The 25,444-nt window shown below is 42.1% G+C and overlaps 4 protein-coding genes across 9 annotated transcripts in view; 3 read left to right on the top strand and 1 right to left on the bottom strand.

The window, feature by feature from the left end:
* Positions 1 to 2,386, top strand: part of LOC114156669 (ubiquitin-conjugating enzyme E2 E2-like) — a 50,754-nt gene extending 48,368 nt beyond the window's left edge. The window contains exon 6 of the mRNA XM_028037235.1: positions 1,701 to 2,386. Within this exon, the coding sequence (XP_027893036.1) occupies positions 1,701 to 1,798 (98 nt within the window). The 3' untranslated portion in view covers positions 1,799 to 2,386. The remainder of the gene's footprint in view (positions 1 to 1,700) is intronic.
* A 3,127-nt stretch (positions 2,387 to 5,513) lies between these two features.
* Positions 5,514 to 24,603, top strand: rpl15 (ribosomal protein L15). 2 transcript variants are annotated; one of them, XM_028037237.1, is made up of 4 exons: positions 5,514 to 5,524; positions 20,963 to 21,144; positions 21,222 to 21,358; positions 24,241 to 24,603. In XM_028037237.1, the coding sequence occupies exons 2-4, from the start codon at positions 20,973 to 20,975 to the stop codon at positions 24,544 to 24,546; spliced, it is 615 nt and encodes a 204-aa protein (XP_027893038.1). In that variant the 5' UTR covers positions 5,514 to 5,524; positions 20,963 to 20,972; the 3' UTR covers positions 24,547 to 24,603. The 2 variants fall into 2 exon arrangements, with proteins under 2 accessions (XP_027893038.1, XP_027893037.1); XM_028037236.1 differs by lacking the exon at positions 5,514 to 5,524 and adding an exon at positions 20,152 to 20,273.
* Positions 6,347 to 15,422, top strand: ube2e1 (ubiquitin-conjugating enzyme E2E 1). Of its 5 annotated transcripts, none has more exons than XR_003597994.1 (8): positions 6,414 to 6,502; positions 6,720 to 6,781; positions 8,680 to 8,853; positions 9,036 to 9,086; positions 13,961 to 14,093; positions 14,720 to 14,867; positions 14,963 to 15,122; positions 15,209 to 15,422. XR_003597994.1 is itself a non-coding variant. In XM_028037239.1 (6 exons), exons 2-6 carry the CDS (start codon positions 8,696 to 8,698, stop codon positions 15,058 to 15,060), a joined length of 588 nt encoding a protein of 195 aa, XP_027893040.1. In that variant the 5' UTR covers positions 6,389 to 6,502; positions 8,680 to 8,695; the 3' UTR covers positions 15,061 to 15,422. The 5 variants fall into 5 exon arrangements, 1 of the variants encoding a protein (XP_027893040.1); XR_003597993.1 differs by having other exon boundaries at positions 6,415 to 6,502; positions 8,689 to 8,853; XR_003597991.1 differs by lacking the exon at positions 6,720 to 6,781 and having other exon boundaries at positions 6,347 to 6,502; positions 8,689 to 8,853.
* Positions 15,424 to 20,021, bottom strand: nkiras1 (NFKB inhibitor interacting Ras-like 1). Its single transcript, XM_028037240.1, has 3 exons — positions 19,592 to 20,021; positions 18,696 to 18,937; positions 15,424 to 17,706 (listed from the first exon to the last, which is right to left on the bottom strand). Exons 1-3 carry the CDS (start codon positions 19,683 to 19,685, stop codon positions 17,464 to 17,466), a joined length of 579 nt encoding a protein of 192 aa, XP_027893041.1. The 5' UTR covers positions 19,686 to 20,021; the 3' UTR covers positions 15,424 to 17,463.
* Positions 24,604 to 25,444: the final 841 nt, after the last annotated feature.

Genomic DNA, 25,444 nt, shown 5'->3' with positions numbered 1-25,444 from the left:
ATAATAGTAAAACAAGTACACCCTGTCAAAGTTAAAAAAACATTAATTTCTAAAGAACATTTAACACTGGAACTGCAAAACATTTTAAATATCAAGTGATGTTAAATGGGAGCATCTCTTTAATGAATTGTCCAAATGAAAATGATCAAGCTCATTTAATTTATGATGTGATTAATTAATTAGTTTATCATATCAGGGTTAGCATGTGTTTCGACAGAATGTAGGTTCTTACCTTCCTTATCAGCTGTAATGTCTGTTCTCTGTTCAGCCTTGTTGTCATGGGGAACAGTTTTCTTCCCTGTGTTTCCTCAGTTTAAACAGCTCCTGATATTGAGCTTAACTAAGTGTGATCCACCCAGAGCTAGCAGGGCTTCCTGAACACCACCCAGAGGACTGTTACCAGCCCGACTCAGCAGGACTGGTCAGAACCAATGAAGATGATGAGTTCAGTTGTGTACAGATAAGTCCAGATGCACAACTTCTTGTTGCATCTTTACTTATTTTCCTCTAAGAAGAAGCCGACGATCCAGTAACGTTCTATAAAGCGTTAACTTTGTGTCTGAGCCGTCTTCCTTCCGTCCCTGCAGCTGAATCAATATTTAACTGGGACCTACTGGATAAACACACTCCAGTAAGTGGCTAGCAGAGATCACTGGGCACACACTAACATTTAGAAAGTTAACGAGTGTCATTATGGCCCGCTTCTGGAAGAGTTGGCCGTTATTATGGAGCAGGTAGCATCACCACTAGCCTGGTCCTGAGCTGCCCATCCACCTTCTGTCTGCTGCTCTAAAATCATGCACTGAGTGGCAGGGGAGGTAAGAGCTGAGGCAGGGGGGCGATCTGAAGTGATGGCTGAATGGAACAAGAACTCTGAGTTCTTTTTGTCCTCTCTGTGAATAACTAGGCAGCTAAATGAGAACTGGGTTTTCTCTCCTCCTTAATGAGTTCAGATCCTGTTCAGATCCACTTGGATCATTCTCTAAGTGTCAATAAACTGAAGGTCTCTAACCTGTGAAAACAACTAGAACTGTGCTGTTTTTAAACTTCAATGATTTTTTTTTAACTAAAAGCATAAAACAATTTAGTAAATTATTTTCTGTTTACCTTCTGAGGAATAATTTAAACATTAAATATTGTAATGAATTGCAATACTAATACATTATGGGCCCGCTAATACTTTCATTTTAATACTAATTAAAATGAAATAGTAAACACGATCAGTGTGAAAAGGTGCCCTATTTCTAACAAAATATTCTGTATTTTCAGATAGTTGCGCTTATGTATGACAATCAATGTGACTTTTGTTACTCGATCACAGATTATATCAGGTAAGGTTGAGGCAGCAGTGAGAGCTACTGCCACCTGTAGGTTGGAGTTAGCATCACTTAAACCCAATGTTTTTGACCATTTTTGCAGAAAATTTGGAATAAAGTCAAAATTATGCATTAGCACAAAAAAGTGGAGGGACTGATTGATGTAGTTGGCAGTATATAGATATAATCTGCTTTAATGTGACTGATAAAATTATATTTAAGTACACTGCTGTTCCAGAGTCTAGAGGGCCACATAGAAAGCTACAGCGGGCCGGACTTGACCCCCGAGCCTCGAGTTTGACACGAGGTTTAGATTAAAGCAGATTCAGGTGATGAACTGTGAAAGCAGCCGTTCCCATGGTGACCCTGGTGTTTGTTTTGCAGCGGACCCCCTGGTGGGAAGCATCGCCACACAGTACCTGACCAACAGAGCCGAGCACGACAGGATAGCCAAACAGTGGACCAAACGCTACGCCACATAGAGCCGCGCTCACCCCAACGTCATGTCCAACACTTCCTGTCCTCCGGCTCTGCGGAATCATCCACCCTAACCCCCACCTACGCCCCCACCCCGCTGACATATGAACTGTTCTTTGTTCCATGCTGACTTGAAAAGCTTCTTTTTATACAAAGAGTCTATTGGGATTGTATTTTCCAATACACTGAATGTTGATATGGTCATGAAAAGCTTTAATACTGTTATTGTTGATGTTGCTGTTCTTAATGCATTGTTTATACCATGGTTGCCACTCTGGTCATGTCCTTTATTGAAACGTGTGGGTGTGTGTGTGTGTGTGTGTGTGTGTGTGTGTGTGTACTATCCATGGGTCATGTAATGTAAAAATGTTCATACTGAGTGAGAGTGAGTGTGGTTTTCTGTTTCCGGTCAGTAATAGTGCATGGCGTCTGGATGTGTGTTCATGCAGTGTCGTCATGGTATTCGTTGTGTTCCTGCAGACTTGTGGCATGGACTGAGCTCATCATCATGTATGACATTTGGTGTTAGTTTGCTGTACATTTATTGCCTTGTGGGAATACATAGTGAATTAAACACTGGCTGTAATGTGACAGTCTGTCTCCGTCTGCTGTTTTTCTTCCGATTGGCTCGTCTCCGAGCCCACTTCCTGTCTGAGATGAGCTGTTGCTCATCTCAGAGGAGAGACTGATTTAGTGGTAAAACCTTTCACTTTACTTGGATTATTTGCCACTGCTTCATATTTATGTTCTGCTGAATTGACTTGGTGCTGCCGAGTCTCGCAGCAGATGAAGTGTCCTGGACTTCAGTCCCACGGTTACGTAACGGGTTTTCCCACGTCCTGTCCGCTCCGTCTGGTGCGCCTCAGGAAAAACCAATTCTTCTCATTCTATTCAAAATGTCAAACCCATGTAGAGGTTTAGTACACTGTGACTTTGTTTAATTCTCTTCTGCTGAGGATTATGGCTTACAGCTGATGAAATCTCTGAAATTCAGTTACTGTGAGAATTACATATGGCCAATTTTATACTAACTTAATCTAGAAATACATTGCTGTCACCTAAAGCACCATGGGGTAGAGCAGAGACCTGACAGATGGCATTATGGGTTAGAATCTGGCTGTTCAGAGTTCTTTAGCTAAACATTTCTATGGAAAGTTGAGTTTAAGAAAAAAGTCTAGCAGAGAAACTTGCACAAGTAACAGTAATTGCAACAGTGAGATGATTGCCAGAATTGAAACAAACCCTTTTCAAGCTGCAGTATGTGACTGTTACTAAAAGAAAATTGTTGGTTTTTTTTTTACAATTATGAAAACTGTTCATATCCTGACTGTACAGAATGAGTGAGACAGATAACCTGTGAAAAAATGTAGTTCCTCTGCCGTTAGCACGCTGAGCAGCACAGATAAGCATGATTGACAGCGCCAGTGAAGATTGAGAAAGTGGAGATGTGGACGAGTATTTACTCATCTCTAGTTAAGAGAGAGCTGCTATAGACTCTTTCATTTGTTGTCTATAATAAACAGAAAAAGTCATCTAGAAGATTTTATCTGCTGCTTCTTTATTCAAAATTTCAAATTTTCCCTCTAAGGCAGCAAGAAGGAATGTGTTGAGAAGAATTGAATTGAATAAAGCAACTGTTGAGCGAGGAGACACACACTGGGGTTTAATGCGGACTGTGGGTGTGTGTGTGTGTGTGTGTTTTTTGCACTAAACAAACACACTTGCTGATGACCCTCTTCACAGCAGCCACACTCACCTTGTTGTGAGCAGGAGGCGCCGCTTTGCTGTGGTTTCACTCTCTAACCGCCTTGCAGAATCAGCAGAGTGGAGCAACAGTGGCAGAGTTAATTATGGTTGACACATCAGGAGGAGGAGGGGGGAGGGAGGTTCACTCTGCCCCCCGCCCCCCTCCTCATCCTCCCCGTGCTGCAGCAGGAAGACTGGAGCAGAAAAGGAGAAGCCAGTCATGCTTGGATGATAGCGTAACATTTGCAGAGAGGTCACAGACAGACGCTTGTGGAAAGGTCAGGGTTGGTCTGAGAATGAACCGGAGACACGTCTGCATGAGGAGCCATGATCTGTTCCACATGAACGACTCACTCACTCAAATTTCCACAAAGGAAGTTTTTTGGTGGTGCTGTAAAAATGTATCCCCTCCCCCGCCTTTTCCAGATTTGTTTGGGTTTTGCTCATCAAACAGAATGTTTTAGGTCATCAAACAAAACCTGAATGAATACTAGCTATGCTTTATAGAATTGTTTCAATTCAGGCATCTCAGGTTGTTTACGTCCAGACCATGACTAGACCTTCTGCTGTTCTTCTATTCTTTTATTAGACAGCCCTGCTGCTAACAAGCTGCTGTCAGAACTACAGGTCATGAGTTTTAATCAAAATGCAATTCATCTCTTCACCACTTTGGGTTAATATTTATATTGCTCTTGTTAATGAAGGCATTTGTCAGGCTTTGATGGTCTTTTAGTTATTTTATTGAGATTTGATGTGATAACCCTTAAAGAGTTGGGGTTATCACACTTACACTCAGCTCCTCTGAGTCCATGATCTGCTCTGACTACAGATGAACATTTTCCCTCCATTCCTCTACACTGCAGAGGAATGGCTGTAGAGTCTATCAATCTACAGCCAATCAATCTGATTGGATGGAGAACATCAGTCGACATCCGTTTTCAGGTCTAGCCACACATTCTCAGTTAAAATTAGGTCTGAACTTTTACTGGGCCACCCTAACATAAGAATATTTTTTGCTGATATTGGATTCTTCTGTTATTTAGAATCTCACAGTGAGATGACGTTGCAGTAGAAGGTGTGGGGTTAAAGGTGAAAGCAGCTCCCGCCTGCAGGCTGAGTCTCTGCTCAGATCTCGTTCTCATCACAGAATCTCATCACCGAGTCCTAATGACATCCTGTGATTAGGACTCAGTGCTGCTGGACCGGCACTTCCGGTGAGAGCGGGCAGGCTGCCATCCAGCGGTGGCGTTAAGTTCTCTCTCCAGGGTTGTTAACCAAAACACCGGAAACAGTACGTACCCCACTCAACAAAATAAAAGCAGACAACTAACACTCGGTTCTGTTAATAACCACAATCAGGAAATAAATGATTTTAATCGTTTTAGATTAAAAAAAAAAACATTTGCAGGCATTTTTCAATACCTCCAAAGTCACAATATTTTTTATTTTATTATGTGTGAATCCTGCAGATAAGTGAAGTGTTTTCTGTTAGAGAAAAAAATATTTCTATAGTAGAGGAACTAAATATGTAAGTTTTCAGATTTTGTATCTTTATTACCTTACGTCTTTCAGTCCAGAGCCGGACAGAGGCATAAGTAAACTATGGCGATGACCAAAGTTGCAGAACCTGCTGACCTGGGTCTTACCACAACTATGGGCCAAATGGATAGGCTGACAAATTCACCTCTTCTACACGTTCTAATCAGTCTAATTTATTGTTTGAAAGCTTCACTAATGCCAAATATTTTTGCTTATTAATCTTCACATATATGTCAAGTTTCATCCTAATCTTCATCTATAGGCATTAAATTGATGCCAGTCAACCCCTAGCAGTTCTAACAGCTTCAGCTCCTCTGAGAAGTTTCTTCACAAGGTTTAGGAGGTTCTTTTTTTTTTTTTTTTTAAACTAACAAACCATTCAAAAATATAACAGTGAGGTCAGATAGTGATGTTGGACAAGACAGCCTTACTTGAAGTCTCATGAAGTTTGGAGGACTGTAGCTAATGTACAGTATGTGCAGATCAGTGTGCGCAGTGAGCCTCAGCATCCCTCCTCTGGGCTAGTGGGGCTTCCACACCGTTCGCTGTGGAGCTAAACTGCAAACACTACCAAAGGCGCAGCAGAGTACAGCACAAATAAGTAGAACAAGTTTAATCTGTAAGTATTTTATGCAACAATCCAACATTAGAAATAAATTGTGTGCTGAGAAAAAGAACGGAGCAGAAAATGATGAAGATCCAGTGATTCAGAGAGCTGTGTGGTGTTTCTGCTCAGCCTGCAGTGATTTGATAGATATCCTGTCTCTTTGACTGAATCTGTCACAGCTCCAATGCTCAGCATTTTGGTTGAACTTTGACCTTGGCAAGGGCAGCAACCCATGGAGCTCTGGGCAGCCAGACTTCACACAACACAGAGCTTTTTCACAGCAAAAAGCATCTATTTATCTAAGGCTACAACTAAGCAAATCAGTTGTGAGGATCTATTCAGTGTGCAATAATACATAAATAAATCCTGAAGATTATTTTCATAATAGCTGTAATAGAGTAGAAGCATTTAAAACATGTAAAGATAAAATGCACTTGATGTATTTATTTCCAGTTTTATGTAAATTGTCAGCAGAGCTAAGTGTTTAATTCTGACTTATTTCTTGAATTGTGGCCCTTTTGGCCTTCCGTACAGAAAACACTGTAGCACACCATGCTTCTTTTACTGCAGGAAAGTAGGCAGAACTTTCCATCTTTTATTTTTTTAGAAAACTCTTTTCCTTTCTGTTGCTGTTCTCTGCAAAGTGCCGCAGATATTCGGTTCTGGACCCTCATTGTGATTCTGAATCAGATCCACAGATGATTGGATCATGGCGTTATGCTTTTATTTGTCAGAAGTTGACCGGAAGTTTCCCGTCTTCTCATTAAAGTATTCTGACAGTGGTGCGTCCAGGCGGCGGAGGCACACACAAAGAAAGGTATCTAAAGCCATATATTAATATTGCTGGTGTTGTGAGATGCTGGACCTTTTGACCATGTTCTGGCTGTAAACATGTCCGTGCTCGCGGCGGCGGACGGTTCGGAACCGGTCCATCCTGTGGCTGGCTGCCTGCACTCAGATCAGCTGCAAGTCGACGGCTGTTGCCGTTCAAACGTATTTATTTCCGCACGGTTTGTTTGGTTTGTGTGTCGTAGTGAGGGTCGGAGATGTTAAAGGCTGTCTAATTGGACCGGAACGACTTCCCGAACCACCACAGGTGAGAGTTTAAAGGCGACGTCGCCCTATCGAGCTCTCCTTTACCCCGTCTCGACCTGCTCCTCTCAGCAGGCAGCGGAGGGCTGATGTGCGGCCGTGTATCCCTCCGTGGTGTCGACCAGAACCACCAGGCCCAAACACCGAACAGCTCCACCGAAAGGTCCCCTTTGTCGCAAACAGTCAAGGCTGAAAATACCAGCGCTGGGCTGCGAGCGTTAGCTGGGGTTCATGTGGAAGGAGAACGTGCGTTCAGGACGTGGGAACCGGTGGGTCCAGTTGGCTGTTCCCGTTCGGTCCATTCCTGGCTGTGGAAGCGGCCCAGTCAGGTTCCCAGCTGACCTCCCGCAAAGATAATGTAAACCGCGTGTGCAGGAGAACCAGGCAGGACTGGCTACACTCAAACCAGAGCAGCTGGTCTGCGCAGCGGAACCAGAACTGACTGGGAACTTAAAACCCCCACAGACCTGATGGTGCATTCAATGACCAAAACCCAACTGAAGCACGACTTGAAGTGTGGGGTTTCTCACCAACCCAGACCTTGAAATCCAATATGGCTGCCGAGCTTATAAATCTACTGATGGCCACAGTGATGATGAGACGTAACTTCAACTTACTTACCGTCACACGTATTGTACAACCTGTTGCTATCCACCTATTTCCTATATCCCATAATGCTTTGCATGAATTGTGTACATCACTTCTCGGTGGCTCTCTATGTCTGAGTGAAAATAAGGATTTAAATGTGGGAATACCAGTGTTTACCATTTAAAAGCTGCAGTATGTAACTTTTAGAAAAAACATGAGTTTGCATATTTGTTAAAATTATCACTATGTTGTGACAATATAATATGAGAGATAATCTGAGAAAAGATTGAGTTCCTCCCGGTGGTCCTACTGCCATCTGCAGAAATACAGTATTCAGTCTGAACAGCCAATCAGAGCCAGGAGTTCTGTCAATCAAGCTCCTGTCACACTGCTAAATGGAAAAATGTGCTAATGGCGGAGAAACAGCTTACCGTTTCAGGTAAACTGTTCATCTGCCATCATTGGTGACCATGCTGTGGGGAACTAGCTGTAGTGTAGCAGAGAGCAAGAAGGATGGTGTGAGCAACGTGTACACAAGGCTGATTGACATTGCCAAGACCCTCCTCCTGGCTCTGATTGGTTGATTTTGTATTTCTGCAGTTGTCGGCACAAAGACAAGGCAGAGGAGCTCAATCTTTTCACAGTTTTTCTGTCTTATATTACACTGTCACAACTTTGTGACAATTTTAAAAAACACACAAAAATCGTATCATATCATATAAAGTTACAAACTGCAGTTCTAAGGGCCCAACACACGGAGGCCATGTCGCTCCCCCTGGATTCCTTTCCTGTAGAACTTGTGCAGTACAGTGACAATCATCTGCCCTCCTCCAACCAAGCAACCTGTGAAATTTGTGGATGTGAAATTTGGAACCCAACTCCCTGCATTTTTCCAGTTCTCAGATTTTTGGAATGCAACTCCAAATTATTCATGGAAAACCTGCCTATCTGTTAATTTTTCATAAAGCAATCTGAAATATTTAAAGAAAAAAAAGCTTGGGAAGCTAAGCTACCTCTGTGTAATTCTATTGGACACGCTATTGGCCGGTATTGGCAAAGCAGCCAGTCTGGTAGCGTTTATTTTTCTTGGCTATGATTGGCCAATACTCTTCGGAATGTGGCTCGTGGCCTCTTCAGTAGTGCTAATACAATTAGCACAGTCTGTATTAATACATATCGAGGTATATTTGTTGTGTGAACTATTACAGAAGGGAGCTCTAAGTGTATAAACGAGGCTCCAGTCCGTTTATTCCTATGACTTGTCGACAGATGGTTTTACATGGAAACATGAAAGCTTTACTCTGTGTTCCTGCTGGCCCCCAGGCTCGGTATGTCGGATGAAGATTCCCGTGCCAGCACAAGCTCTTCCTCCTCTTCATCTTCCATTCATCATCATCAGCAGCAGCAGGAAGTAAACCCCTCAAAGAAGCGAGAGAGCAAAGTCAGCATGAGCAAGACCTCCAAGCTTCTGTCTACCAGCGCTAAAAGGTGAACCCTCTCCTTTAGTCCTGCCTTGTCTCATCACAAAACAAGGTAGCGGTTTTCCTCCAGCTTTAGATGATTAGACTTTGTACTCTGGCTCCATTAGTCTTAATTCAGAGTGACTGTTTGATTAAAAGATGTGAAATTTAATATTTTATTGTTTGCTTTTTTTTCATTGTTCTTTGCAGAATTCAAAAGGAACTGGCTGACATTACACTGGATCCTCCTCCGAACTGCAGGTGAGAGATAGTATTTCAGTCTCATCTGTTTGGAGTTGGTAAACATTAACAGGAATCACCTCCAAATGTGTAATAAGAAGGTGTTAAATATTAAGGGTGTGAGTCAGGAAGCTCTTCCTTCCTATTAGCTTTATACCACCAACTGATTTTGTTAGTTTTGCAGATTGTGAGTTGATTTGAATTGACCAAATCTACAGTATATGACTGGATCAGAACTGGATCTGTGTGTTGTGACATGGTGCTGTATGAATAATCTGAATTAGGGGTGCACTGATAAACGAATCCCGATTTCCTGAATTTTGGGTGATTAGCAATGGGCCGATGCTAGCATGTGAAACTGATGTTCTCTACCTCCGCAAAGGTCTGAAGACCATGAATCATTAAAGAACCAGCATTCAATCACTAACCGCCTTCAGAGGAACAGCGTGGATCTAGATAGGTTCTGCATGCTTCAGTGTGTGTTCTCTTTGAGGCTGACCCATGGCTTTAACACACGCAACCAGCAGAGGGAGAGTAGATGTCAGGTGGTGAGGGCAGTGTCTCATTCTGCAAAGACCAGTTCCTCCCAAACAGCTTTTTACACCTGAAAATAAAAGCAGTAATCAGTCTGTTCTACTCATGGATCTGCTCCTCTCTACGATCTGTGCATCTCCAGGTCTAGGGCACAGGGATGGGTCATGTTCTGGTCATGCCTTTTATTTCCCGGTCGGATGTAATGACAGGTCTGTCGGTGAATGTCGGCTCTAAATAACCGGTGTGTGAACTTGAGGTTGTCCTGTCTAGACCTGGAAGGTGAGCTAACGGCTTATAGACCAGCAGTTAGCTCCCTGAGAGCCTTCAGGAGCTTTTAGAAGACACTTAGTGGATTTAGGTATCACTGTAACAACTCTGACTCATATTCTGACGTACAGATGGCTGAATGTACACTTAACAACTATAAACCTCCTGCACCAAGAAGCACTGAAGGAAATGACACGAAAACCTCTGAAGAAGACTCTGACTTCCTTCATGCAGTGTAAACGAATATAGAGTCAGATTTTAGGATTTCTCTTTTGTTTTTGATAAAAACATAAGGGTCATTTCTGCCGCTAACTCACGTTTGTTTTGGCTGTATTTACCCAGAATACCCTGCGCTGCAGTCCGCTTCCCACTTTTGGAGCGGTCTCCGGTCCACTTGGTGTTCACCTTTGCATTCAAACCACACCAGAGTTCACTTAGACCAAACCCAAACCGAGGTTTGTAGATGGACTCACTTTTTTTAGTCCGTGTCAGAGATCAATTACACATTCACAGCTCCCCAAACCAACTGGACTTTCTAGGCAAACTAACTGGATTACAGTGAACTGAACAGGGCTGGTGTGAACGCACGGCCCTGATCCTACTAGTTTTCCCCTGTTGTTCCAATGCAGTCTCCCTTTCTTTTACCGTTCTCCTAACTGTCCCCCAAACATCCTGGGATCTGTTCAGTCTTAAACTGTGGAAAATATGAGATAACCCCTAAATCAATAAAGCCAGAACTGGCATATATAGCAGTTTGACATCGTCTTTCCGAAGTGCAGCAGGCCAGTAGCTGATGAGCAGGGCGGTGTGCTACAGGCTGTGTTGTCGGAGCCCTGAGGTTTCCGAACAGCTTCTTCTCTGTAGAGGAAGTGGCTGGCCCTGTTACCTCAACAAGCAGCTGAGCTCTGAGCGGCACACACACACACACACACACACACGCCTCCACACCATTTAAAAGGTGAAAGTTCCCGTCACTGGGTTGAGGTGTATCTAGTGCTGCAGCAGCGCTGCTAGTGTCTGCTGTGTGTCTGTGTCATGGTGGGGTAATGCGGTTCTGGGGCCACCCGCTGCAGCAGAACCTGCGCCACTCGGCCCGGCTGGCTCAGCACGTTGGCAGCTGCTTGTGGAAAGACTGAGTCAGTGAAGCAGCAGCTGCAGCTGGGTCAGACATGAAGGGAACATGTTACAGGTGTGTTGAACTGATGGCTGTTGAAAACATGAATGTGTGAGTATATTTAAATTTATAGTTGTTACACTTCCTTACAAATCTAATCATAGACCTGAACATTTTTCACATCTTACGTATTTTTTTTTATTTGGAGTTTGGAGGAAAAGAATAGTGGAAACTTAATTTTTTTAAAACACTGCAAAAGTGACTTCAGTGTGGCTAACAGACTGTGAGCACAGAACCAGTCTACAGGACCAGGTTCTGTTCAGTACAGCTGGTTGGGTTCACAGCAGGGCTGGGCATTTATCGTACCATGCATCACTTATTGCCATAAATTTCGCAATAAGTTGATTTTGATTCAACCTTGTCACAATAAATTGCAATTCCAAGTGTTACAGACTAGTTCCACACAATATCATAATAAAACTTTAAGTCCATATCGCCCACTTCCAGTTCAAAGTTCATCTGTTTGACTTTTTATTGGTGTTTTTATTTCTATGCTCTACAGCAGCAGAAAATCCCCTGAACCACATGTTGAGAACCCCAAACAGGTTTCCAGGTGATTCTCCAACAAAAACACATGGAAGCAGATCATAGATCAGAATGTTCAATTACCAACTGGAATAATAATAATAATAATAATAATATAACCAGAATCTGCCAGCATGATTGGTAACTCCACCCATCCAACATGGCTGACAAACTGATTTCAGTTGAATGTGTAGTCATCAGTCAAATAAAAAGCATTAGGTTAGGGCTACAGATAATGATTATTTTAGTAATCAATCTATCAATTATTCTGACAATCAAATATTTGTATGAAATAAATTGGTGCATTCTTAAGATATTTAATTGAACTGCCTAATCTTATATTATACAATATTAGAAATGCATAAGATAATGCAAATAAAAAATAATTCAATTCCTTTTCAAATAAGGAAGTATTTCCTAAAATGTAATAACAGCATTTCTTTAGTGAATGATTGATCATTGGTAATGAAGAACACATCTGCAGCTAAAATCTCCTAACATCAAGATGGGAAGATCTCAGCGCTTTCAGCTTGTGTAGAACTGATGTGGAGAAATGTGAATCTGCAGACTGGTTCAGTCTCAAATCTGCCCACCTGGAAGGTGAACTTTGACCTCAGTCCTAGGACTCCTGCTGCCTCTGACAGGGTTTCCTCCAATACTAAACTTTAGCCCATCCTGACCTTTAACCTGGTTAAGGTTCAGGATGTGGATTCACTGCTCTGTGAGGCAGAAGCTCAGAAGTTTAAAAGCTTCAGCTCAGAGGAAGAGCTGTGTCATGAAGTCGAGGCTAGGTCCTCCCAGGCGTTTTGTACAGCTGAGTGGTTGCCATGGAGACTTAAAGATTCCTCAAATATGCATGAAAGAATCAAGGCAACACTCCAGGTATGTTTTTCATGAGGGAGTAACATATAAGATGACGTGAAGCTCAAAAAAGATATTTTAAAATATTTGTATGTCAGACAGACTCTCCTTGTTGTGCATCCACAGAATCAGTCATACTGAAAGTAGATGACATACACTGGATTTTCTTTGTTGGTGTCAGGGTAAATGGGGCTGGATGGGAATGTGTTCCGTCTGATTTGAAACCGTTCTTCCCTCCAGCAGCTCTCAGACATTTGGATGGAAACTTTCCTGATCAATGTTTTGAGACGTGAACGCTGCAGACATCCAAGCAGTTCCTGCCTGCAGGCCCAGTAACAAAAGCAGGTTGGGGGTGTGAAGAGGAGCTGGAGCACATGCGGGCAGAAATAGAACGCAACATTAACCTGGTTTATGCTGACGTGGCTGCAAATCTGACCAAAACTATTACAGACTTCATGCTCCTAATGTTACTCTGCTGACCTTCTACTGCAGTCAGCCTTTCCTTCAGGAGACGAATGTCCTTCCATCATGTCATCTTCCTCCTAACAAGCTGCAGGTAGGGGGCCAGAGCCCCAGGCTGTTTCTGACCTGTAGCCAGGGGGCGCTGATGACTGTATCTGATCTGGTGCTGAAGAGATGAAGAAGCTAATTGCTGCAGTGTGTTCAGGTGTGTCTGCTCAGTGTGAGGTACTTCAGAACCAAATGTCAGCGTGTGTGTGTGGGAACACGAGTGAATGAAGTTATGCAAAACCTGCTCTAAGCTGTAAACAATGAGCTCCTGTGTGTTCATTCAGGTTCAAAGGTTAAACCCTGGGTAGAGTTGCTTCTCCTTTAAGCATTCAGTTTTTTGTGACTGCTCCTGCAGCAGTCTGTGCACTAAGAGGCGGTCCCTCTGACGGCAGCGATAGTGACAGTGTTTCCTCACAGCGACGTGCTGCTGAACGGAGCAGCTCAGATCAGACGGATGGAAATGATAACACTAAACTCTGACTGGGTCAAAGATTCTCAATATTGGTCAACTTGATTTGGCTGGTTTAATATGTTAATTTTTGAAACTGTGCAAATATCAGAAAATATAATCGTCATCTTTTTAAGAGTTTAGTTTTTCTTTATCTTAAAATATTAAAATGGGAATATTGAAGTTGCAGTTTAAAAATTCCAACAGATTTCCTTTGCTGTAGTAAAAATATGTCAAAAATTAGAGGATGTTTCTGTTTTTCAAAGGTTTGTGGCTCTAGAAGCATTTGATTTAGCCTTTAAGGAAGCTTTAATAAATTCTAATGCCAAGAGATTATATCAGGTTCCTGCATAGCAGCAGGAATGGCAATCAGTTCAGATATTGATCAATGCTGCAGCATCCATTCTACAAACTTCTAATAAACCCAGTTAAAGTACAGAAACATAGCTTCAGTTACATTTCCAGGTTGTTGGACTCTGATGGAAGGTTTGCCCTCTGACCTTGTGTGAACTGAAGCCAATCAGGACCGGTTGTGTGTGTGTGTGTGTGTGTGTGTGTGTGTGTGTGTCTCGACAGTGCCGGCCCTAAAGGAGACAACATCTATGAGTGGCGGTCCACCATCCTGGGCCCCCCGGGCTCCGCGTATGAGGGAGGAGTGTTCTTCCTGGACATCGCCTTCACACCAGACTACCCCTTTAAACCCCCCAAGGTAAGGATTCTACACAATACACACACATTCACTAGATCAGAATATTACTGAAAGGACTGTTTAGTTCACAAAATTCACCAGAACCATTATAAAGATTACAAATTGATTTCTATTAGTTATGAAGATTAGCCCTCGTAGCTAGTGAAAAGATAAAATTTAAAATTAGAAGATTACATCAGACCAATTTTGAAAACTATTAAAACTGGAAACATGGATGGAGGCATGTCATGTTGGCATATTTTGCTGGACGATGCATTCTCAAAAAAAAATCTTGAAAATGTTCAACTTTTTAATTTTTTTGGCTGAATTAAATGTATTTTTCTATTTACATTGCCCCTATTATGCCATAGTGGGAAGAAGAATTTCATAGAGCCCATAAGCTGCATTTATTTTAGATGTGTAATGTTCGGGTTTTCCACCAGAGGGCACACTTCATCCTTAGAAAAAAAACTTTCAAAGTGTGAAATTGTGGCAATTACCTTGTAGGACTTGGTCATGACAGTCCAGTCTGTCGGATCAGACTGGTTCGGACTCTGATCCGGTTCTGAGGTGGAACAGAACCAAACAGGTGGTTTGTTTCTGTGGAGTTTCACGGTTTCTCACGGGGGCGTTGTGTGTGTCATCAGGTGACGTTCCGCACCAGGATCTACCACTGCAACATCAACAGCCAGGGTGTGATCTGCCTGGACATCCTGAAGGACAACTGGAGTCCTGCCCTCACCATCTCCAAGGTCCTGCTGTCCATCTGCTCCCTGCTCACCGACTGCAACCCTGGTGAGAGATCTATAGCACTCAACACTTTCTCTGATGACATTCAGTGGTTCCCCCCATCACTGGTCCACACTGATGTTGTGCTTATGTTTTGACAGCGGACCCCCTGGTGGGAAGCATCGCCACACAGTACACCACAAACAGACCAGAACACGACAGGATAGCCAAACAGTGGACCAAACGCTACGCCACATGATCAGCAGAGCGGCCACTGCTGGGACAACTGGGGGGTTGGGTGGGAGTTGATTTGTAGCAAAGGTGTGTGTGTGTATGTTTGGGGTGGGGGGATTTTTACCTTGCAGCTAAAGTCTTAACTTGTTTATTGTATTTTAAATTGTCTGCAGCCCGACTGTAACCCCATGTTGTAGCCTGAGCTCCAGGATGGCTGCTTCCTGGAGTCGCCATGACTACCAGTCAGATGTTTGGTGTTTGCTTCTCCTCCAGAACGTGAAGTTGATTCACTCATGTAGACATGTTTAGGTGTGGATGGATGTTGGTTGTGATTTGTGTTCGGACTGTTCTGTTTCTCCCTTTGAAAGAATTAAACAAAACCAAGAAGTCCGGTGCGATCGTCTCTTTATTGTGATCCGGTACAGAGAGCATCATTAGCCCACTCTGTGCTCTAGCAGCACGTTCAATGCTAACATGCTAACACGGCTCATTCACCCTGACGCCATCCTCACAAATGTGGCTCATTAAAGTGACAAATATAAATTAGTTAAAAAATAAATATTTCATCTAAACACTGATTATTTCTACATTGAAGTCTAACAGAAGTAAGCAGCCTGGTCAAAACACACACACACACACACACACAGCAACCATTCATAGAGTAAAGGGAGTAGCAGGAAGGTTATTGCTGCTAGGCTGTGATTGGTGGACATGAACCGGACTGAGAGCTGAGTCCTACCAGAGGACCAGAGGAATATCGCTTTTGTTATCAATGATGAACTTTCTGCAGCTCATCTACTCAATCTAAATCATTCTTTCTTCCACTGATGAGTCTATTAAACTCCTAGCCTTCCCATGAAACATGTCTCTGAATAACAGGGCTCTTGAAGGGACTGGTTCCCCGTATCAAAGTTATAAAACCTCTAAAATCTGCCCTCAAACTGTCCTTGAAGTCCCAGAACCATTTCTTCTTTATTATTTCCTTTATTTAAGAGAATAATAGAGCAGAGCAGGACCGCCTCAGCCCACATGTGGCTGCAGGTTGCTGACTAGTTAGCTAACAGCAGCCAACTAAAAAGAAACACAAGTTTGTTTGCAAATAGCAGTACCTGTCATAGACAGAGGATTAGAGCCAGGCTAAGAAAAATAAATACGTTTACAAGAATAAATTTGTAATATTGCAAGAAAAAAGTCGTACATCAGTGAAGTCTAAGTAATGCAAGAATAAAGTACGACAAAAAAGTCATGAGAATAAAGTCAAAGACATGAAAAAAAATCTAATACGAGAATAAAGTTGTGATATTCGGAGACTGTTGTAATTTTATGAGAACACAAACACAAAAAATGAATTCAAGAATGCTTAGCATCTTGTGACGTTATACTTTGGTCTCCATTCTCCAAATGGGACAACCTTCATCTTTTAACACATCAGCATCCAAATATCATCAGTAGCAGGACTTGTGCAAACTGACTATTTTGAAGAAAATCCTCACAGACTAGACGAGTTGCTCGCATGAGGTCTTGATAATTTTATCATAGCTTTCACTTATTTAAACAACATTTTCTAGTTATTTTACCAGTTTCTTCTGGCAATATTCCATCACAAAATGACTTTACTTCTTGTAATTGAAAAAAAATAACCAATTTTTTATTCTGGTACTAAGACTCTGTTGTACCTGTCCCTCTTGTGGAGGCAACACTGAGACCTACAACTGGTCAGACAGCCTGACTAACAGCATATTAGCCTATAGAAACAATACTAACCTGCTGAATGAACACTGACAATTTACCAGCTGCTTTTAATTTATCTTACAATCAAAATAATGAAACTCGAGTTAACATCACTATCAGTGCAGTCCAGGTTTAAAAACAGCTACATTTTGCTTTTAAGTCATTTAAGTGTCATCACACCAGCCCAGGCTGAACTGGGATTGGCCTCCAGTTGTGTGTCGCCTGGTTCAGCAATATTCTGATCACAACCTTTAAAACACGCCGCCTTGCAAGCAGCCGCTCACACGTCTACACCAGGGTCAGGCCTCTCAGTCCAGCCATCTCTACGGTTACCAGCTCTACTGATAGCAGCAACTCTGGATCATCCAGCAGGGGGCAGCAGAGTCCCTTTTAGGGATTTGGATGCTCAAAGCTCAAACTGGATCAGTCTCAACCTCAGCCTCACGCCATCAGCAGCAGGAGGAAATTAATTAGCTGCAGACATGAATATTAATCAGAAATCTACTCACTAATATCAGTTCACATATTGCATTATGATTTCTATTACAGCAACCTTAGTGGGACAGGAAGCTGCTCTACCTGACCAACCACATGCTGCCATGTTTAAGAATCAAAGAATCAAGTCTGTATGCAAGATGGTTAACACTGCAGAGGAGTGTAAACTGGTTGAGTTGGGGGTCCGGGTGGGCTGGGCCTCTCAGATGTCATTAGAGGCTGTGCCTTTGCTTTTGCGTCCAGGCAGAGGGAAGGCCGACTTGCTCTGCGGCTGCGTCAGCCGGCTGGTCAGCTGGATGAAGGGCTCAATGAGCGAGCCACGCTCCGTCACGCTCACCTCCCACAGCTTCACCTTCTCCCCCCGCGCCCACTGCTGCGCCACCTCCTGCTCCACCTGACGGAGCTCGGTCAGGTCGCTTTTGTTCCCCAGGACGATGATGGTCACCTGGCAACACAACACATGTTTAGTAAGCCTACGTGGAGCACTGCTCACAGAAAGCTCAGCAACCTAGCAAGCAGCACATGTAACTCTCAGATCAGGTCTTAGCACATGCGTGATGTTCCTACGGCTTCAAGAGCGCAGGGTAGGAACCTCTGTGGTTCTATGGCAGGCCATTTTACCATTTAGTCAGAGTGTAACCAGAGATAACGCAAAAATGCATTTTATCTGGTCAAAATATAATTCGATTAAAGACGTACTGTTATGTAAAATCTACTTTTTTAACCTTTACATCATGTTAGAATTTTATTCCCTCATCAAAAACACACCTGGTGTGTTTGCCTTGATTCTTTCATATGTTCCCTGTGAAAAACGCCTGGGTGGACCTAGCCCCGCCTTTGAGGCGCAGCTCCTCCTCAGAACAGCAGTTTTCAAACTTCTGCCTCACAAAGCAGCTCTTTTCACCATTCCACTGGATGAAGAGTGTCTGTTAGCAACAACAGATACAGTCTTGCCACAGATTCCATGGTTTAGGTCTGAACTTTAAGTAGGCCATTCTAACAAATAAATATGCTTTAATCTAAATGATTCCATTGTACCTGTTTTAAGCTCCATCCATCTTTCTGTTAATTCTAAGCAGCTTCCCTCTCCCTGCAGAAGAAAAGCATCCCCAGTGCATGATGCTGTCACTACCATTCAGATGGTGTATTCAGGGTAATGTGCAGGGTTATGGCTTTCCTCTTGCTGGCGTACACAACTAAAGAGCAATAGCTTTCTGCAGCTCCTCCAGAGTTATCTCTGCAGGTCATCCTCTCTCTGGTCAGATGATGGATTGATCAAAACTCTAGGAAATGTTCAAAGCTTGGAATGTTGTTGTAGAACCTAACCCTGCTTTAAACTCCTACACACTTTTCTCTCTGACCTGTTGGCTGTGGTTTGACCCTGTATCAGAAGTATTTTTGAGGTGAGGTGTAAGTGCAGCCAACAAGCATCACCTCCTTCTTGTCTCTGGACTTGTCGATTTCCTTCTTCAGGAAGTCAATTTTCTTGAAGGACTCCAGGCTGTCGACACTGTAAACCAGCACGAAGCCGTCGGCCACAGAGTAGTAGTGCTTCGGGAGGTCTTGAGTGTCTTGAAGTCCTTTGGTGTCGTAAAGCCTCAGCTGCTCCTTCACACCTCGATCGGTCTCCACCGAGGCCACGTACACGTCCTCCTGCGTCTCACTGGACTCAGAGCCTGGACACCAACAGGAAGACACAGCCAGTCTTTCAGCAGCTATAACAACACTGTCCCACAGCAATGCTGTCACATTAGGGCATATTAGGACCACTGCAGATAAAAAAGTAAATAAAAAAATTACATATATATATATATATATATATATATATATAAAATCGCTGAAATTTTCTTGGAAAAATACCCCCGTAAATTTACGCCAACAAAAACTCAGAAATGTGAGGTTAATCTCAGAAATTTTCTAGAAATAAATACATGAAAACATCGGACTTACAAAAAAGTCTAAATGTTCAATTTTTCAAAATAGAAATGTTCACGTTTTATAGAAAATTTCTAAGATTATTCTCTAAATTTCCGTGTTTTTGGCGGAAATATACCCTTATTTAAAAAAAAAATCTACAAAGGTCCTAATACGCCGTCATAGTTTCCTACCAGCTGCGTCGCACCTGAATTTCCCCGTTGAGGGATAGTAAAGGATGTCTATTTTATTCAGTATGAGATTTTTAATCTGTACAAACACAGGCTGTGCTCAATTAAAATGTCAGTTACTGTATTCTCAAGTAGGTCAGTGAAGTTTAACGTAATATTTCATGTAAATAAAGGAAAAGTCGCTGTAATTAGTGTTTGTTGCCTGGGAGTCAGAACCCTGCTTACCCACACAGTGGTTTCCATACAGCAGCTGCTCCAGAATGGCTGTTTTCCCAACCGCTGCCTGGCCACACACCACCACTTTACAACCTTTTCCCATTTCGAGCCTGGGTTGAGAGAAGATAAAGCGGGTCCTTACTGACGGTCACGGCTGGTTGGCATGTTCCACTTGTATTCACACGAGAAAAACTTCCTTTTAAAGAAGCAGAAAAGCTCCCATCTAGCAGCAAGTACTCTGTTTCCAGCTAGCAACTTAGCATTATCGTCTCCTGCTGCGTGATATAAACACACCAATAAAAGTAGAGCTACGAATAAACTTTTTGTTCACGATATCTACACATAAAATAAATTTGTCAAGGTGAACGAAGCCGGAAATTGTCTGTAAAAGCACAATAAAAAGCCGGTGTATCCATTCTGTAGCTACATTGGCTGTTTGCTCACAGCGCATGCGCGTAATGTGAAGTAGATATTTTAGCCCGTACATCATGAAGACGTAATTTGATTTAATCAAACGAAACAGTAAAAGTAGTTCATAAATAGAAAAGCATAAAAAGAATAATAAAAAAATATATATACATAAAGTGAATAATTGAAAAACCACATTTCCCATGAACACCGGAAAGGAAACGTACTGCCATAAAGCATGCTGGGTAAAATCTCTCTCTCTTTCCGGCTGGTACGCCATCAAGTAAGCTAGAAATCCTATACTTCTGAAGCAAACACAATCCACAAAAATCATTGTTTATATAGATTCATCTGCCTGTCCAACTTAGGGGATAGATTCGGATGTTCGTTATTGTCTTTACATGTCGGCTATTTTGTGATAAATATTGTGAATTCTGTGATTAAAAGTCTTTAGTTGGACGTGCATACTGGTAGCCATTAGCATTCTTGTTGCTGAAGCGCTAGGTGCAAGATTTATTTAAATACAGAACATTTTAATTGTACCCTGATTTCGTTGTCTTTTTATGGGTTATAGTTTGTGGCGCAGTGTCCTAAATGTTAACCTCGAGAAAGGTGGTGGCGCTAAGCTAAGCGGCTAACACTGCGGTTTTATTTGTAGCATGTAGTTGAACGTGGATCAGTTATCCATTGGCAATAGAACACATTGATTCCGATTATTGATGTTTGTTAGGTACTTCATCTTATTTGAAGTACCTAACAAGCACAAAGCCATGTCTGTATGACTTTGTGCGTTAAGGTGTGTGTAAAAAGAATGAGCCATGTTGTGAGGAATCTGACATCAGACTGTATGAAGCCATGTGTAGTCCCAGGCTTCAGATTACAGCCAGTCTGATTCCTTTGGAACTCTTTAAGCTGCCATGTCTAACGGCAAAGTTCTGAGTTGACATTGTCTGAAATATTTCTCTCCTTTAGGTAAGTCAACATGGGAGCCTATAGGTATATGCAGGAGTTGTGGCGCAAGAAGCAGTCTGATGTGATGCGCTTCCTGCTCCGTGTTCGCTGCTGGCAGTACCGTCAGCTGTCCAACCTCCATCGGGCCCCCAGACCCACCAGGCCTGACAAGGCTCGCAGGCTGGGCTATAAAGCCAAGCAGGGTGGGTACTTCCCCATGGACTTAATGTTGACCGCTCATCATCGGTGCTAACTTTAACTATGCTCTGTTTTCGTTCAGGCTACGTCATTTACCGCGTCAGAGTGCGCCGTGGTGGCCGCAAACGCCCCGTCCCTAAGGGAGCGACCTACGGCAAGCCGGTGCATCATGGTGTGAACCAGCTCAAATTCGCCCGCAGTTTGCAGTCCACTGCTGAGGTATGAGAACAAGATGCATTTCACCAACCTGGTCCCAACTATCAGTCCAGCGTCGTGTTGCAACGACACATTGACATGGAATAGATGTCTAGTTCTGTCATTTCCATTTGATAAAACAAGTTTTAGAGCTCAGGGTTAACCAGAGGAGGCCCAAGAGAAAAACAGCTCTTATTCATCACAACTACTCCAGGCTCAACACTTTATAGCTATTTGACCTTTAACCCTGAAAGACCCAGACAAAAAATATATTTCAGCAAGCTAGGTGGTTTTGTTGAACAGTAGAGGTGAAAATGTGTTCAGATATTTTTTTACTTTGCTTTTGTAAAGTTTTATGAAAAGATAATATTGAATATAGTACAAAATTATTCGGGTATTTTGTACAAATATTTCTCAGAAATAAGAACTACACACATAAATTCGCCCTGATTTCTTGCATGTGAAATGGATCTTATCTACTTTTCTTACGGACTCACTGGGATATGTTTGCACATAAACGGTTAATATTAGTTATCCCACTGGTCCAACTTAGCCACTTTGTCAATATATTTAATAACTTTTGAGACTTAAAAAAATTTTCAATCGGCAGGTCAGGCTTTCTAATAATTTGTTATCGACCAGAAAACTCCAATCATTACAATGTTGAAAAACATTGTAATGATCATCCAAAGATAAACTGGAAATACATTTAGCTCCCTTGTGGTTCAGTGAACATCCTGCTCAGTCCATGTGTTTCAGGGTGTGGTATACTGTGACCTGGCGGTGGGACTTATCTGCAGATTCCCCATCCACATAATTGAAGACTGAACAGTAGGGGGTCAAGTTCTCTAAGTTTCGGTAAAAAAAAACAAACAAACAAGAAAAGTCAACTTTTGTAAATAAATCTTCTTTAGTTTGAATTGGAAATATTGTAATATTGCAGCAGTGGTTCTTACAGGGTTAGACATCATCTGCTGGTTTATTACAAAGCAGTGTATTGTTCAAAGTAAGTATTTATGGTGGGCCATGTACACCACATGACCTAACCATTGAAACAAACTGGAATTTGTTCAATTTATCCAACGAGAACAGATGGGAAGTAGAGACATGACTGATCATTTAAACTGTCCTGGAGAAATTAAATCTGCTGTTTTTTAAACAGTTCAGTACGTAACAATGAAGGTTATAAAAGATGACTGAAGTAGATGTCTAGCTTTAAAACCTGACTGGACGTCCTGCTCACTTCAGCCTGGAAGATCTCCAGTTGGTTTGTGTAGCTGAAATTTGTAACGGCAACAAAAGGTTCACCATAACCATTCGATCTAAATCCACAGGTTAGTTATTGATATACAAATTCCAAGAATAGAGCGGCGGTGTCTCTTTGCATATTTAGCGTTGTCGCAGTTTCATTCCATGCACCATGCATGTGGCACTGCCTCTGTTGCTCTACATCGTACATGTATTCACATCTACTTGAAGCTTGTTTAATGTAACAACATTTTAGAAGGTAAAGATGTGGTAAGGGCATTAGACTGTTAAAACTCAATGAACCAATAAGATAAACATTAAGTCACATTTAAATGACTTTAGACTAATAGAATTACTTAAACTGTAAAACCAGATACAGGCCACTTTCTAATTCTACCGTAAAACCTTGTTGCTGAAATGGAAACCAGTTTTTAGTAGAATGATTTTTTTTGTGTGTGTGTGTGTGGTCACGGGTAGGCAACAGTAATAATCTTATTTATAATGCTCCTTGATGTCAAACTGAGATCTCAAAGGTCACATTCACATACCAATGATGGCTAGTTACTGTATAGCAGCTACAGCTGCCCTGGCAGGCTGACGGAAGCAGCCTGGGAATCGAACCATTGACCCACAGATTGTTCATGCAAGATCTTCCTGAATGATTTCACACGTTGGTTTTATAACTGGTTAGGCTGGGTGATATGGACTACAAGTTTCACCACAATATTTTGTGGTACTGTTGTGATAAGTGACAATAAGAACTATTTGATAGTACTTTGGCACAGTGTCTTCAGTTTCAGCAAACACACACACACACTGCTGCTGAAAAACATTCCCTTCTGTAATTTGCTTCGTTAGGACACCAGTCACATGAAGAAGTCTGATTTATGTCACTAAAACTGTACAGTAACTGTATTTATTTACATTTTCAAAATATTTTGATTTATTGATACTTTACTGAACAATTGGAGAAAACAGTAAAACTGACATTTTTGTTGTTCTTGTTAAACATTAATTAGAATTTATTGTGACAGAATTAAATCAGAGTTCTTCTAATAAATTAATCACAACAAAAGATAAACGATGTGACTTATCAACCTCTACTCTGAAGGAAACATTTTAGGTTAAGATGAGCAGCATCTCTAAAACTGAGCAAAATATCAGCTTTAGCAGGGTTGTGTTTTTTTGTTTTTCTTAATCTGATGCAGGTTGACATGTAATGACCTCTAAACACTTTTTCCTGATACAGTGACACAAAAAGCAGCACAACCGTCATGATCCTTGTAGAACTTCACTCTGGTGTAAATATTTCCTCCCTGCTGGAAGAAGCAGAGTTTGATTCTGTGACATGTTGGAACCAAAACGCTTTGGGTTTTTAAGCTTCTCAGTTTGTGTTGACAGTATTAAATTATCGTCAGGTTAACGGTTACTGATTTGAGTCCGTCCAGCTCAGAACTGCCCTCGGTAGGATGTTCTCTGGAATCTCTAAAGCATCATCTCATCCTTTTAATATAAAGTTAATCTGCAGCAGCTTAGTGTCATTTATCAGCCACAAAGCAGGAACATGTCAGGGTCTGGACTTTATCTATGCTCTTTCTGCATCTGAGTTTCCTGTGTTGATAACTGTTTCCTGGATGGGTGTGTGATTGTTCCCTCAGGAGCGCGCTGGTCGTCACTGTGGAGCGCTGCGAGTTCTCAACTCCTACTGGGTGGGCGAGGACTCCACCTACAAGTTCTTCGAGGTGATTCTGATCGACCCCTTCCACAAGGCCGTCAGACGCAACCCAGACACCCAGTGGATCACAAAGGCCGTGCACAAGCACAGGGAGATGCGCGGCCTGACCTCTGCAGGAAAGAAGAGCCGCGGCCTGGGCAAGGGCCACAAGTTCCATCTGACCATCGGAGGCTCCCGCCGTGCCGCCTGGAAGAGGCGCAACACCCTGCAGCTGCACCGCTACCGCTAGGCCATGTCACACACGTCTGTACATTAACCCGAATAAAAACTGTCCTTTTTATGGTCACTACTGTCATCTTTGACTTCTTAACTCTGAAACATTCAGCCTGGTCGGTGGGTGGGAGGAATAACAGGATGGAATAAAACAAAAAGATAATTTGTGAAAACAGCTGAGGTCTAAGAGGGTATTATTAGTAAAATGAATGGAACTAATTTTAATCTAATAAAACATTATTTGTAACTTGTGGCATCCTAAAATATGCCAAGACTATAAAGATTTTATGGGGCTCAACTTCAGGTAGGTAGTTCTTACACTGGATAATGACCACAAGTGATCATTTTACATGTATAACTATAGCTTGTGTGCAAAAATTCTACATATTTCTTACCAGTACTAGTAAATGTGTAGAAAATCAAATTTAAATGCCCATGAATTTTAGCCACTGGTCGCTAGGCTATATGATGATTCTCAATTATATTGTCATAGCAAATAGTGACATCATCAGGTGTTCATAGAAACCATTAGATGTACCTGCATGCTAACAGATTGTGCAGGAGTGGTGATGGGAGTAAACATGGAGTTGGTTTAAAACTGAGCTTTGGTCAGAAGGATGAGAGAAAAATTGTATTTAACACCAAAACAGTTGAGGGAGTCTGTGGAGAAGTATGGTGGAGGATCAGTAATGCTGTGGGACAGCTTCCATTCCAAATTTATGGATAATTTTCAGCTCTGATACATGAAAGTTGCTGTATAATAAAAATGTTATTTGTCCTTATTCTTCAGGGAACTTTATCTCAGGTACAGCTGAGGTAATGAAGCTTACATTAACATACATCTGCCTGTAAATCCACTGTTAACATGTGAACAGTAAACACTCAGCAGGCTTCTTATTCATTTCCTATTATTT

This window comes from Xiphophorus couchianus, chromosome 13, assembly GCF_001444195.1.
Source record: "Xiphophorus couchianus chromosome 13, X_couchianus-1.0, whole genome shotgun sequence".
NCBI classification, from domain to species: Eukaryota; Metazoa; Chordata; class Actinopteri; order Cyprinodontiformes; family Poeciliidae; genus Xiphophorus; species Xiphophorus couchianus.
The sequence above is the reverse complement of the archived record's forward strand: the minus strand, read 5'-3'. Positions and strand labels throughout refer to the sequence as shown.

Bases quoted from the DNA above. Each gene is read 5' to 3' on its own strand.
- ube2e1 (XM_028037239.1), top strand. From the start codon at position 8,696: ATGTCGGATGAAGATTCCCGTGCCAGCACAAGCTCTTCCTCCTCTTCA. The intron at 9,087-13,960 runs GTGAGAGATAGT...GTGTCTCGACAG, and splicing joins GATCCTCCTCCGAACTGCAG to TGCCGGCCCTAAAGGAGACA. The intron at 14,868-14,962 runs GTGAGAGATCTA...ATGTTTTGACAG, and splicing joins GCTCACCGACTGCAACCCTG to CGGACCCCCTGGTGGGAAGC.
- nkiras1 (XM_028037240.1), bottom strand. From the start codon at position 19,685: ATGGGAAAAGGTTGTAAAGTGGTGGTGTGTGGCCAGGCAGCGGTTGGG. The intron at 18,938-19,591 runs GTAAGCAGGGTT...GTTGGTGTCCAG, and splicing joins GTATGGAAACCACTGTGTGG to GCTCTGAGTCCAGTGAGACG. The intron at 17,707-18,695 runs GTGATGCTTGTT...TTGTGTTGCCAG, and splicing joins AGTCCAGAGACAAGAAGGAG to GTGACCATCATCGTCCTGGG.
- rpl15 (XM_028037237.1), top strand. From the start codon at position 20,973: ATGGGAGCCTATAGGTATATGCAGGAGTTGTGGCGCAAGAAGCAGTCT. The intron at 21,145-21,221 runs GTGGGTACTTCC...GTTTTCGTTCAG, and splicing joins GGGCTATAAAGCCAAGCAGG to GCTACGTCATTTACCGCGTC. The intron at 21,359-24,240 runs GTATGAGAACAA...TTGTTCCCTCAG, and splicing joins GTTTGCAGTCCACTGCTGAG to GAGCGCGCTGGTCGTCACTG.